At 32.5% G+C, this 14287-nt stretch overlaps 2 protein-coding genes across 3 annotated transcripts; one reads left to right on the top strand and one right to left on the bottom strand.

Annotated features, from left to right (window-relative positions):
- Positions 1 to 1456: 1456 nt before the first annotated feature.
- On the bottom strand, positions 1457 to 3530 carry LOC123920576. Its single transcript, XM_045972857.1, has 7 exons — positions 3351 to 3530; positions 3174 to 3260; positions 2918 to 3080; positions 2577 to 2740; positions 2378 to 2431; positions 2008 to 2148; positions 1457 to 1828 (listed from the first exon to the last, which is right to left on the bottom strand). The coding sequence occupies exons 1-7, from the start codon at positions 3528 to 3530 to the stop codon at positions 1457 to 1459; spliced, it is 1161 nt and encodes a 386-aa protein (XP_045828813.1).
- A 5386-nt stretch (positions 3531 to 8916) lies between these two features.
- Positions 8917 to 14024, top strand: LOC123920405 (cyclic nucleotide-gated ion channel 2-like). Of its 2 annotated transcripts, XR_006813655.1 has the most exons (8): positions 8917 to 10105; positions 10706 to 10921; positions 11037 to 11353; positions 11486 to 11597; positions 11887 to 12126; positions 12265 to 12351; positions 12459 to 13350; positions 13830 to 14024. XR_006813655.1 is itself a non-coding variant. In XM_045972664.1 (7 exons), exons 1-7 carry the CDS (start codon positions 9674 to 9676, stop codon positions 12942 to 12944), a joined length of 1890 nt encoding a protein of 629 aa, XP_045828620.1. In that variant the 5' UTR covers positions 8917 to 9673; the 3' UTR covers positions 12945 to 14024. The 2 variants fall into 2 exon arrangements, 1 of the variants encoding a protein (XP_045828620.1); XM_045972664.1 differs by having other exon boundaries at positions 12459 to 14024.
- The last annotated feature ends 263 nt before the right edge of the window (positions 14025 to 14287 follow it).

Raw genomic sequence — 14287 nt, forward strand, 5'->3', positions numbered from 1 at the left:
ATCTAATTTGAATGTTTCTTGTTTAAACCCTTTATCTTTTTCACAAACATCTTTCTCAATAAAATCCCCAATTCGGCTATCATATAGGCTTGCTACACAAATAATTTGGCCCCCACTAGATACATTTGCAATACAACTAGAAGAATAGCCTATTTGTGATATTTGTGTAGTTGTCATCATGATGTATAAGGTCTTCATTGAGACATATATTTTTATATTATTTGACTCTTAGGCTTTGTTTGGTTGACAAAAGAAAGTGAAAGGAAATACAGTAGTAAGAGGAAAGAATTTAGAGATGACAATAGGTAGGGTATGGGTAGGTTACTAAAGTACCCATCCTCATACCCGCAGATTGAAAAAATACTAGTACCCATCCCCAAACCCGCGTGGGTAATAACTTTTGCCCCCGTCCCCATACCCTATGGGTACCTAGGTACCCATACCCGTACCCGTTACCCGCATTTTTACTAAAAATAAATTGATCAATTATAAAATATCATATAATTTTAATATAATTAAAAAAATTTCAAAGATTTTAATATTGACTAATGAAGATTATAAACAAAATTATTACTAACCTTATTTTAAAGTTCATATTTATGTTAAATATTCACATTATTTTTATATTATGTTATAAATAAACATTTTTATTAAAAATATGTAATAGTTTAGTAGAGTTGTATTTTTTTAAATTGATTTACATATATTATAATATAATAATATAAATAAAATAAATAAATATATATTATGCGGGTATGAGGCGGGTTGGGTACTAAGGTACCCGTACCCGCACCCATACCCGTTTATTTTTGCGGGTAATTACCCATACCCATGCCCGTACCCAAAATGCGGGTTTTTACCTACCCGTTGTGGGTAATTTTTGCGGGTACCCTCTGGGTATGGGTCAAATTGTCATCCCTAAAGAATGTTGAAGGAATGAAAATGAGTAGAAACTGAGTGAAAAATGAGTTGATTGTATGGTTGTTTGGTTTGAGCAAAAGTGAATAAAAAGTGAGAGGAAAGAAACATAAAAAGTAAAATTAAAAAAGAATAAATTTTTTAAAAGACATCAATATCCCTATAATATAATATTTCCTTAGGTGTGAATTTTAAAAACAACATAAGGATAGATATTATTGTCATTTTCACGTAAGCTTTTGTCTTTGTTCCATTTTCTCTCCACTTTTGGACGGAAAGAATAAATGTGTGGGTCCCAGCTTCTGTACTTCAAATGTTTCCCTCCCCTTCATGTGCCAAACAATAGAAGGATGTTGGAAACTGAGCTTTCCTTCCTTCATGAATCTTTCCTTCCAAAATCATTGGAAACAAACAGACGCTATAAAAAGGAACTTTAAATTATTTTAATAAATAACATTATCAAAATTACAAAAATAAAATAAAAACCATATTCATTCATAAATCATTGCAAAAAGAGTTGCAATATTGTTTTATACAATTACTTTCCACAGGAACATGGAGGTCCTCCAAACTGAAGAGAATATCCAAATTGTCCTCCTTTATCTCCATAGTAGCGAACATTATAGCAATTAGGGCAATCATTTAATGTGGCTGCTAAACTTGTTACGGGTCCAATAAATTTTCTGGATACGGTTTGATATGCAACGTTCCTAAAATAACAAGCGTAACCAAAATCACCATTTGGGAGACCTCCTGTTCCCATCGCAGGACTATCAGTACCCGAAGGAGTTACTGTAAGCCCACCCCATCCCACTTCATCAGCTTCTTTCAAGTTAGAGAACAAGTGTGCTGGAAAATATCCAATTGTCTTAAATGCCACAGATAACCACCAATTTTTGCTTGCTGGATCCTGGATATATACCATAAAATTTTGTAAATATATTATTTAAATCCTTGATATTGTAAAATAATCTGACAATTTCTATTATACTTTACTTCTTGTTTAAGTAATTTGTTCATTAATAAAATTTAGCCGATTAAAAAAAATAATCTATATATTTTCAATTAAAATTTCAAGTAAAAATTAACCTGGACAAGAGAAATTGGCAACTCAGTCATAGTGCCACGATAGACTGATGTACGTGATATGCGTGAACCAACGAAATATATTTGGGCGGTCTGAACGAAACCGTTGCACAATATATTGTAGCATCCATTTGCATTACCTGACTGTGATATTTAAGTATCATGTTAGATTTTAAAGTAATAAAACAATGTTTTTCAATAACATCAAAATTTAAAGAATGAAAATTGTGTTTTTCAAATAATAGCAAATTTTTTAAAAAAATTTAAACATTGAAAAAATTAGTTATTTTAGTAAGAACAAATCTTGCCAAGATACGAAGTATTTCTTATGTTGTAATACAAGTAAAGATAAAAAAATTAAAAAATTACTTACCTTCCAATATGTGTATAGATGTGTATAATTATCATTATATAATTGTGGAAATACCTAACATCATGTATCAGATATATTAGTTAGTTTTTTCTATTACATCAAATTTATTTAAATTATAAAGCCATAAAATGAATGCTTTTATGAATAAAAAATATTGATATAATAATAGGGATAAATTAAATCCTAAATTAAAACTCACATGCCATCCAACTACAATTTTATTAGTACCATCTCCATTTCCATTTTGGACATATAAATGCCCTGCACTTTCTTGACCCTTAACAACACTTGGATGCCAAACACTAGTAGTTCCATTTACTCCATAGTAGGACCACCGGAAGGTGAAAGTAATACATGAGCAGTCTACATGTTCAATACAATCACATATATATTAATGAAATATTGAACCATTATATATTTTTTTGAACAAACAAAAATGAAATATATATTAACACCAAAATGAAGTCGTTCCTGACACAAATTCAGTTGTATATATGAGCAAACTTACACTAGTGCGAAAGCTATTTTGAGTTAGTTTACGATCATTGAATAAATATTTGTCTTGAATGAGATCATTTTTAGTGACTCTTCGAATAGGAACAGTTCCTTTTGGACAACTAACTTTCTGGAGCCCATAAAGGGATTTGGTTGGCGAAATCTTCATACTTGTTTGAGTATCTTTTCTTTCAAAACTTGGTTTTATCTACCACAAATAAAATGAATATTGAAAGTAAGAGTATATATAGGTAAAAAATAAAACAAAAAATATAAAATTAACCATGGTAAAATATTTTACCAGCAATTTATGATTTTGTAACAAGGGATGATCAAAAGCCGGCTGTTTATAGATATCAACACAATCAACTATATACCCTGCCTCGACCTATAGGAACAACCAAAATCAATCAAAACAAAATCTTATTATATATGAAGATCAAATTAAACTACCAATAATAAAAATGTTTTTATATACATGAATACTCTTGATAGGAGACTTGTTAATGAGACTTAATTGTCTCTCCAACTCTAAATCATCTTTCGACATGCGTTGCAAACTATCAACTGTGTAAACAGTAGTGCTAGTCGCCAAATAAAAAACAAAGAACAACATATTCATCATTTTTACAATTCTCTTGTTTTGATGATGAATCATAGTTGAATATATTGCCTATATATATATATATATATATATATATATATATATATATATATATATATATATATATATATATATATATATATATATATATATATATATACCCTAGGATATATGAATCATTAATATAAATTGATTATATTTTTGAATGAATTTAATACAGTTTTGACGGAATTTAACCCATTAGTTTTAATTCTATATATGCAGTCAAGGAGAGACGGAGGCATGAATCAAACTTATGGAGATCAAATTTATAAATTTAATATGAATAATTTATATAAAAAATTATAAGGCATTGAGTGTGAATATGCATTTTATTTTGTTAAGATTTGAACCGTAGAAACTTAAGTGTTTAAGGCCCAATATATTATCTACCTAAAAAAAGGCCCAATATGTTGTTTAAAAAATATTATGTAGGAAAATATAGGCTTAACTTCACTTTTGTGTAAAAAGTGGTATTTTCAGTTTAGAAGATATGCAGAAATATCACATAAAAAATTTGTTGATTATAACATAAAACATTAGACCGAAAAATTACATAATTTTTTTTTTATTAAACAGAAAATTACATCAAAATTAAATTAAATGACGACCAAAAGAGAAGTTCTTCCCACCTAAAGTGATTTGTAGGATTTAAAAAATTTATAGTTGATTTAAGTAATTTTTACTTTAATCGTGGGTTGTTTATAAAGAACCAAAAGTTGACCCCACATATTAATATAGCTAGTTGATGTTCATTTTCATAATGATATAAAATATTATTACTATGTTGTTTGAAGTTGGCTTAGTTCACGTTGGTTATATTGTTGCCGTAAACTAAGTTTTAGTTGACCACTTGCCATGTCATGCTTAGTCCAATGCACAATTCTTTATAGCCAACGTTGGTTATAAAAAACAACTAACAAGTGCAATAATTTTTCAATTGAACTTGAAATCATGGTGCCAAAAAGACTTTTGAACTTCTGTATTAGACTTGGGTCGACCCAGCTTGCTAACACACACTTCCTCCCTCTCCTCCAGCTCCATCAAGGTCGTGCCAGAAAGGTCTGCATCTCGATCTCAGTCATCGGCATAGGAGGCAACACCACTTGTGGTGGCTGAGGAGTCCTCTTACTGCAGCAGCACTGTGACACAATTGAAACAACCGAAACTAAAACCAGAGCAACCATGAACCCGACAACGAGCCAAATAACCCATGATGGAGTTTGGTAGGGGTTGTAGTCAGCGTCGTCAAATGTAAAAGTCGGTAATATGCTATCGGGTGGCAAGGGGGAGGCGATGTACGTGGGTGGGAAGGTGGGATAACTCTCAAAGGGTGGAAAACTCTCAAATTTGTTTCTCATTCTCATTTTTAATTAACTCTCAATATGCTACTTGACAAATTGTGAAAATGGAGGATTGATCAACTGTTGAAGCAAAATTTCTCAGCATGTCCTTGGTCCATTTCATCTTCAGTATGGTGTCTTGTCTTTTTGTTTGTTCTTCACAACACGTTCGCGGTTCATAATTCTAAAGTACATTCACGGTGGGACCAAATAATGTGATCATCATATTCATATTCAGATTACTAGTATTATTATTATTATTATGTTTTTTTTTTTTGACAAAAGATTACTAGTATTATTCATCGACAAACTATATTCTTTCTTGAGTCAAAAACAAACAAACAAACTCCATACTAATAATAAAAATAGTCTATATTCATTTTGTTGCAAACTAGGAGTTGGATGCATATGCATGTGCCTAATTGCCACTTTCGACTTTTTTTTTTTTTTTTTACAATTGTTTTTATAGGAAAATAATACATAAGTAAATTTAGATTGTCTAATATATTTTACTAGAAAAAGAAAAAAACAGACATGTACATAATATATATGGCCCCCTGCATTATATATCTTGTTTGCTAACAGTGTAGCCATTTATTAACGTTCTTCACTATATCATTAATTATTGAATTTTATAATATAAGGATGTTTTAATAAATAATATTAATTTTATTGTAAAATCAATAAAATTAGTCATTTTCTTAAGAATTAGCACACAATCTAAATGCACAAAATTTTGTTTTGTTAATATATTATTTGTTGTTTTGTAATTGTTCAAACCTAGTTTAAAAAGTTAGTTTCATTTCAAGTTAGTTGGTTGTAACTAACTTATTAGTTAGTAGTTGGTTAGTTGGTTACTTGCTTATAAAGTTAATCACCTATATTTTGTTTTCTATAAGTAGGAGTTAGAACAAGTGTGTAAATAACTTTTTCTCATATTCTCTAATCGATAAAATCTCTTTTCTTCTCCCTAAATTTTCTTCTTCTTCAATAACACAAAGTGTATGTGCGTGCTTGTTCTCCAACATTATTTGACTTCTTAAAAAAAAATTATTATTAGGTTAGTGACCCTACTTAAATTTGCATAATTAGTAGGACTGTCTCTATTTTTAAATATAGAACTCTCTTAATTTTTTTCTTGTCCCTTTTTGTGTGAGATCCATTTTAAATGGTGATAGTCTGATAGAGATATGGAAAATGTTTTTTTTTTTTTTTTTATAAGCTGAGATATGGAAAATGGCTGATATGATATGTATTCACGTGACACATGGTTGAATGAAATGCATCACAACTAAGATTTTCTATAATTGCCGGTTTCTAGTCCTCTTTTCTTTCTCCAATATTTGAAACAAACAATATTATGTGCATTAATTGATTTTTCCATTTTCAGATAAAGCAAAAAAAATCATCAAATTTAGGAGAATTTCAAGAGCAACTCAAACGACAAAAATCATCCATTTTATAATATAGTTGAGGTAAGAAAAAATTATGGAGAAATGAGTAATAAAAAAAAAGAAAATTAACTACAATAAAATATTTTACCTGCAATTTATTATTCTTTAATAAAGAATGATCGAAAGCAGATTGTTTGTTAATATCAACACAATCGATTATATGTACCCTAACTCTTTCTATAGAAACCACTAAAATCAGTAAAAAAAAATAGCTATTAAATGAAGTTTAAATTAAACTACTAATAAACGATATATGTGTGTAAAATATACTTGAATACTCTTGATAGGAGATTTGTTAATGAGACTTAGTTGTCTCTCCAACTATAAATCTTCTTTCGGCATATATATGCACTATCAACGGTGTGACCAAATACTGCTGGTAACCAAACACATACTTATAGTTGTCTCTCCAACTATAAAGGACATATGTTTTCAAATCATGTCTCATTTTTTTCTTTGCTCAACTATATTATAAAATGATGTCCAATTTTGTAACAGATCTTTTCAAAATGGATAACTATAATGAAAAGCAACAAGTTAGTATAAATATAACACATCAAAATCTTATTTCTATTCGAAGAAACGACACCAATAAATCCTTTAATGTATGGAGCAAATGAATAAGCAATCAAATCAAAATGGATGAGCAATTAAACACAAAAGTTAAAACAAGTAAAAATGATAAAGAACACGATGAATTTGTTTACCCAATTTGGTTAAAACCAACCTACTCTGGGAGAGAGAGCTCTATGTTCCACTATCAATAGAAAACTTGATTACAATGAGATTCACCACAAGTGTTAAAAGATTTAGAGTTTTTCTTAAATCTACCCTTTTTCGGAATCTCTCCCCATGACCAAAAGGTTCAACCAATATGTGTTTTCCGATGTTACGATGATTATCCCAACCCTAGAGTATACCCAAAAAGATCCCTTTTGACCTTAGATTAATGTTGATGAACAATCTTTGGAAAACTCACTTTCTCTCTTCGTGGCAGATGCAGAAAATGAACAACAGTATATATACTGCGAGTTGCACCTCATGCGCAACTATAACTGTGCCTCATGCGCAAGAGGCAGCAGCTCAAGGCTGCATCTACCAGTTCAGTTCTGTGACTCATGCGCAAATAGGGAATTAAAATAGGGAAATCAGTAGAGATTTTTGGTTGAAAGTTTGAGATTTGGAATTGAAGGAATATTGGAGTGAACAGGGGCGTCTCTGGGTTTTAGGAGACCCTATGCAAAATATAAAAGTGGCCCTAAATATAGAAAAAAAAATTTTAAAAATTGTCGATTTAAATTGCGTATAATATAAAAAAAATCATTTTTATTCTTGTAAACATATAGATTATCAATATTAAACCAATTGCATCAAATCAAATGGGATAAGAAATACAAAATAATTATCTTTGTATATAATGTCAAAAAGGAACCTCCTAATCTAAGTTTAAATTTTATGGAAAGAATAAATGGACTAAAACTATATTTACGAGCATAGATAACTAATCTATTGATACTCATATGATATTATATGAACATTAACAATATATAACTATTAGTTTAGGGCTTAAAAATTAATCTATTAATATACATCTGATATTTTATAGGTATAAATAATATATAAGTAATATTATAGGATCTCAAAATTTTGAGCCGAGGCCCTCAAAATTTTGAGGCCCGATGCCGTCGCACATCTTGCACATATATCCAAGCCGCCACTGGGAGTGAAATGAAACAACTTTGACTTTGCATAGCGTCATTATTTGTTACGGCTGTAGGTATATAACCTGTTAGTGAGTAGTAACTTGGAAGTCGCTGTTCTAATCTGTAGGTATATAACCTGTTATTGATTTGCACTGACATGTGCTTGATTTACAGCTGATTCACTAGTTTTGGGTTTGGTGATTGGCTAAGGTTTCCCTAGTCATTTCGCTGTTTTCGTCTTCTACTTTATCATGCTAAACTAAACCTTTTTATGAATTTGTTTTAAAAATAATGTCGCTGTTTGGTTCTCAATAATATGATAAGTTTGTTTGTTTCAAATCTTTTGGTTTTTTTCTTATATTTATGCCTTTTCAACTTATCACCAAGAGTTGGGCATGCCATTGTGGATGGTGTCATGTTTGAATGCTGTAGTCAGCTATGAAATCCAAAAATGAAAGATGCATTTTAATGTCTTTTTCTTATATTATAAAATGATGTCCAACTTTGTAACAAATCTTTTTAAGATGGGTGATATTATAATGAAAAGCAACAAGTTAGTATATCATACACTAACACATCAAAATCTTATTTGTCCTAATTTGTTGATACTACTTTGTCTTTGTTTTGATATTCCATATTTCATAATGTTTTTAGTGTATGTATGTACAAGTTAATTTAATCAAATTTTGTTTCTCCTACAACATCTGAATTCAACATGGTGTTTTAATTATTTTTCTTACATCTTAAAAATTTGTTCTTTATGTTTTAATTCAGTAATCCAATCGAGAGTTGATCGGTTCGGACATTGAAAACATAAAAAATCAAACGAATCGAGAGTTAATCCGTTCTCTTTTTCACCCTTTCTCTCAACCTCCAAGTAACGTCCCTCTCCTCTCCTTTTCAAATTTGGACTCCCATGTGGGTCCCACCTTCTGATCAGACAAATCATTCTCTACAACCTTAGTACTAGGAAAAGACAGTCTTGTCAAATCATATCTCCTTGAACTCTGTCTGTCCCATTCTTTACTTACTCTACTCTACCAGAAAGAAAGATAGACAATTCTTCCGTACATATCCTGCTTCATTACACAATTCTTCCGTACACATCCAGCTGCATTACATTTACACACTTGTTTTGTCAACTGTCAAGTCAACAACAAAGGAGAAGAGTATTTGGGTGAAAGTGTACGGAAGAAATTTCAATTGTTTCTACCATTTCCATCATTTTGATTTCTTTTCCCATCTTACAAAGGGGAAATATAGATCTGTATGGTGGTGGGTTTCAGGGGAAAATTGCAGTATGCAACTGAGTTTGGTGAATGTGGGTGATTTGAAGAAGAATTAAGTTCGGTGAAGAAGAATCTGGGTTAAGTGGTGGAATCTGGTGAATTTGAAAGAAGATTTTATGCGTAGGAAATTGTATTTTATCATGAATGAGTTAAGTGGTGGATTTGATGACTGAACTGATTTAGGCGGTGGTGGTGGAAGCATCTCTTCTTTTATTATTTTGCTGCATTGTGTTTTATCATGAATTGAAGAACGAATTTTCCTGCGGTGCGCTAACACTCTTATAAGAAAATAAAGGAACGAAGTCGCATCTACCTTTAGGACTGATTGCTGTGCTTTCCTCTGGGGTCTAGAACTTAGTAGCATTTAATATGGAGTGTTATGCTTGCACACAAGTAGGTGTGCCACTTTTCCACTCCACCAGCTGTGATAGCTACGGAAAACCTTTCGATCCAACAAGCAAGCGCGTGAAAATATGGAACCGCGCTTTGTTATTTGCGCGTGGTGTTGCATTGGCCATTGACCCCATATTTTTCTACGCGCTGTCCATAGGGAGAGGAGGTTCCCCGTGTTTGTATATGGACGGTGGTTTGGCATTCCTTGCTACTGTGGCGCGGTCGGCTATTGATGCGATTCATCTGCTTCATATTCTGCTGCAGTTTAGATTACCGTATGTGTTGAGAGAATCACTTGTGGTTGGACGTGGGAGACTCGTGTGGGACGCACGTGCCATTGCTTGTCATTATATGAGATCTCTCAGAGGCTTTTGGTTCGATGTTTTTGTTATTCTTCCGGTGCCTCAGGTAAGAATTTTGGACCTATATATATGTATAAGCAGTTGAGTGTTCATTAGTTTACTTTTATTAGTTTATACTTTATAGTTTATTTATACTCTTGGAATAGACAGACAGTTAAGTATACTTGTTAAGTATACTTTGAACCAAATGATTATATGCTACACCCAAATTGATACAAAGAGATGCATTATTGTCATGTCATTATAACACAAATGATAAACATGTTGGATATGATAGGGGATGCGGGTTCGAACTAACAATTCTTTATTTTTAACATTTTTTTTAATGTTCGAGAACTCTAGTTCATTATGATCTTTTCACCTATTCCACCACCAGGTTAATATCCGAGAACTGTAGATCATTCTGATCTTTCAAAATAAGTATGATTTAATATTAAAATTTTCTCATTACAGCTTCAAAACATGTCGATAAATTTACCTGTAAATAGGTCAACAAGCTAGTTGTCAATAGACTCAACTTTATAAATTGGTCAAAATAAATTCATCAAAACTAGAACAATATTATAAATTAATCTCATAATGTTTTTATTAACAGATAGTAATTTATTAAACTTATTTTGACTATATGATATCCTTCTATTTGCAGGTTGTATTTTGGGTAGTAGTACCAAAATTGATAAAAGAAGAGAGGATTAAAATACTGATGACAACAATGCTATTGATTTTTTTGTTCCAATTTCTCCCTAAGGTTTACCATAGCATATCCATGATGAGAAGAATGCAAAAAGTCACAGGCTATATCTTTGGCACCATTTGTTGGGGATTTGGACTCAATCTTATAGCTTATTTCTTTGCCTCTCAGGTAAGAAAACCTCAAATGAAAATTTGAGCCGCATCACTACTTTCAAGTTATCATACAAAGCATGTTTGAAATTAACTTATTTGAGTTTATCATTCAAATGGGATACAATTTATAGGTTGCTGGAGCGTGTTGTTATGTCCTTGCCATTCAACGCGTTGCATCTTGTCTTCAACAGCAATGTGACAGGTCTGTCGGATGCAGTCTCCCTCTGTCATGCTCAGAGGAAATATGTTATCGGTCATACTCATTGTTTCCACCAGGAACCATTGGAAATTCATGTGGTGGAAACTCAACATTGATACCGCCTGTGTGCTTAGATGTCGAAGGACCTTTCAGATATGGGATCTACAAATGGGCACTTCCTGTCATATCCAGCGATTCCTTGGCTGACAAGATTCTTGATCCCATTTTTTGGGGTTTGAAGACTTTCAGGTAGATTTCTCAATAATTGATTTCCATAATTGATTGCAGTTTGATTCATGCAAAAATGTTTCCCTGGATTTGGTTGAGAAGTATCCAAATAATATTCTATTTCATATATTAATCCCCTACTAATTCTTGCAGCACTTTTGGAAATAATCTTGAACCCACAAGTAACTGGCTAGAAGTGATTTTCAGTATATGCATTGTACTTGCTGGAATACTACTTTCCACTCTGTTGATTGGTAACATCCAGGTATCCAGAATAGATTATTATTGGATTTGGATTGCCCGAAATCCCACGCATTAACACAATAAACACATTAGTGGCCGTTGGATCGAAATTGGACAGTCTAGATTTCAAGCGCGGTCCGATATCAATTCATCAGCCACCAATGGGATGATTGCGTGAATGCATGGGATTGGTGACTGCAGGCAATCCAATCCGACAAGTAAATATGAAAAATGCTTGATATTGTTACGCTTATTGAAAAACTGTTTCAGACTCACACATTGTTTAACAATGAGACATTTGTACTATGAAGGTATTCTTAGAAGGAGTCCTGGCAAAGAAGAGAAACACGCAGCTTAGACGTCGTGACATGGAATGGTGGATGAGGAGGAGGCAGTTGCCATCCCGGTTAAGACAAAGGGTTCGGCATTTTGAACGTCAGAGATGGGCAGCCATGGGAGGAGAAGATGAGATGGAGGAACTTATCAAAGACTTACCCGAGGGCCTGAGGAGAGACATCAAGCGCTACCTTTGCTTGGACCTGATTAAAAAGGTAAGATAATTCCAAACTTGAAAATGAAAGAAATTGTACAGTAAAGTTGCCTCAATAAAATGGATAATATTCCGTAGTTGTTTGATTAAGAAAGATAAAGGAAACAAGCTTATCCATGACTTCCATCTTGTATTATAGGTACCATTATTCCATAACTTGGATGATCTTATTCTTGACAACATCTGTGACAGAGTGAAGCCCCTAGTCTTCTCTAGAGATGAAAAGGTATTAATGATATTATCATATTAACAATTGAAGCAATTTGTTTAGATAGAACTTTAAAATGACGGTCATGGTTGTTTAACTCTTTTGTGTATATCATTATGAAACAGATAATTAGAGAAGGTGATCTTGTACCAAGGATGGTGTTTATTGTCCGTGGAAGCATAAGGCGAACCCAAAATCTCAGCAAAGGCATGGTAGCAACAAGTGTCCTTGAACCAGGTGGCTTTTTAGGCGATGAACTTCTTTCATGGTGCCTCAGACGCCCTTTTATAGACCGGCTTCCGGCCTCCTCAGCTACATTTGTGTGTCTCGAATCAACAGAAGCATTCGGTGTTGATGCTCAAAATTTGAGGTACATAACTGATCACTTCCGGTACAAATTCGCAAACGAGAGGCTTAAGAGAACGGCGAGATACTACTCGTCGAATTGGAGAACATGGGCTGCTGTCAACATTCAAGTTGCTTATAGGCGTTACAGGCAAAGGACTAGAGGTCTAGTGACTCTTGTAAGGGACAATGGAGGCACCGAGCGCACACTCTGGCAGTATGCTGCAATGTTCACGTCAACTAGGCCACATGATCACCTTGAATGATAAAGTATCTCCTCTAGCTAGAACTTCATCATTACCTATGTATATGATGAAGTATCTCCTTGTAATAGCAGTTAGCACAATATCACAGTAATGAAAATAACATTTTCTCTCCTAAGTGTTAACTTCAATAATCTACAACCTTCATGTCTTCTTCATTCGGTATGTTCTGATGAACTTTTTTCAGGATCTATGTTTTGTTTATTATATGGTGATATTAATACTGAGAAATTATCGATAATGATTAATTTGTAATTGTATGTGTTAGTTTTAATATACTACACCCTCGAGGCCATGTTACTTCATAGCCCTGGTGCCTGCCAAATGATTTTGATTCTGAGTAGGGATGGTCATGGTTTGTTACTTCATTATGAGTCAATCTTGCAAGACATAGAGCTAAACAATAAAGGTTTGTGCATTTAGATTGTTATGTAGTTTTTTAGATTAGGGTGGTAACATAGTAATTGTAGATGGATTGGTTTTGGTATGAGGTTTGGTTATTGAACAATGCCAGGTTAGATTTTTAATTGTTGATAAGTAATAGATTCTGAATAAGAATAAATCTTCAAGTGATTTCTAACAGATAAAAGGTTCTAATATGTGGATTTTGTTTATAATTATACTAGCTTCATGCTAGGGATCTTGTAAACTAGTTTGACTCACAAAAGGTACATTGAGATGTATTATTGATTTGCGGTTTGCCAAATGAAGGAAAGAGATTGAAGTTTTAGATAGGATTTTGCTGAATACATGAATAAATAGGATGTTGGGACCATACTCAAACACATTCTACATGATTTATGTTTGCAGTGGCAATTAGGATGCCAATTTTGTCCAACTAAATTGCTAATGGAAACATGGTTATGTACTACTTTTTTGTGTTTGTAGGAGACACATTTGTTGGAGGATTTCTATCACAATTGGTTCAAGATAAGCCCATTGATGAACTTGTTAAATGGTTCAAGATAGCCTTACTAGTTTATTTTCACATTTTATTTTAGTCTTAATTTTTTTTGTTTGATTGTTAATATTAAATGACAGTAATCATGGAGTTTTCTATGTAGTATCATTAACAACACTTTTGTCCTCTGTTCACTGATTAAAAGGATGTTCCGAGTGTTTGGGCATGGCAGAGTAAGTTTATGCATAACTCTTTGTCTTTATAGCTAGATGTTTTAAGACTAGAGAGTTCTCAGTTATAAATATAATATAATGTTTTTCTTTGCATATGTGTCCATCAAATATTCACACTACATCCCAAGATTTTTTTTTAAGATTTTTCTTTGCATATGTATTTATTAGCTATAGTGTCTTGTTGAACTAATTCAAAGGCTAGAACACCATCC

The sequence above is a fragment of the Trifolium pratense genome, linkage group LG4 (genome assembly GCF_020283565.1).
Source record: "Trifolium pratense cultivar HEN17-A07 linkage group LG4, ARS_RC_1.1, whole genome shotgun sequence".
Taxonomy (NCBI): domain Eukaryota; kingdom Viridiplantae; phylum Streptophyta; class Magnoliopsida; order Fabales; family Fabaceae; genus Trifolium; species Trifolium pratense.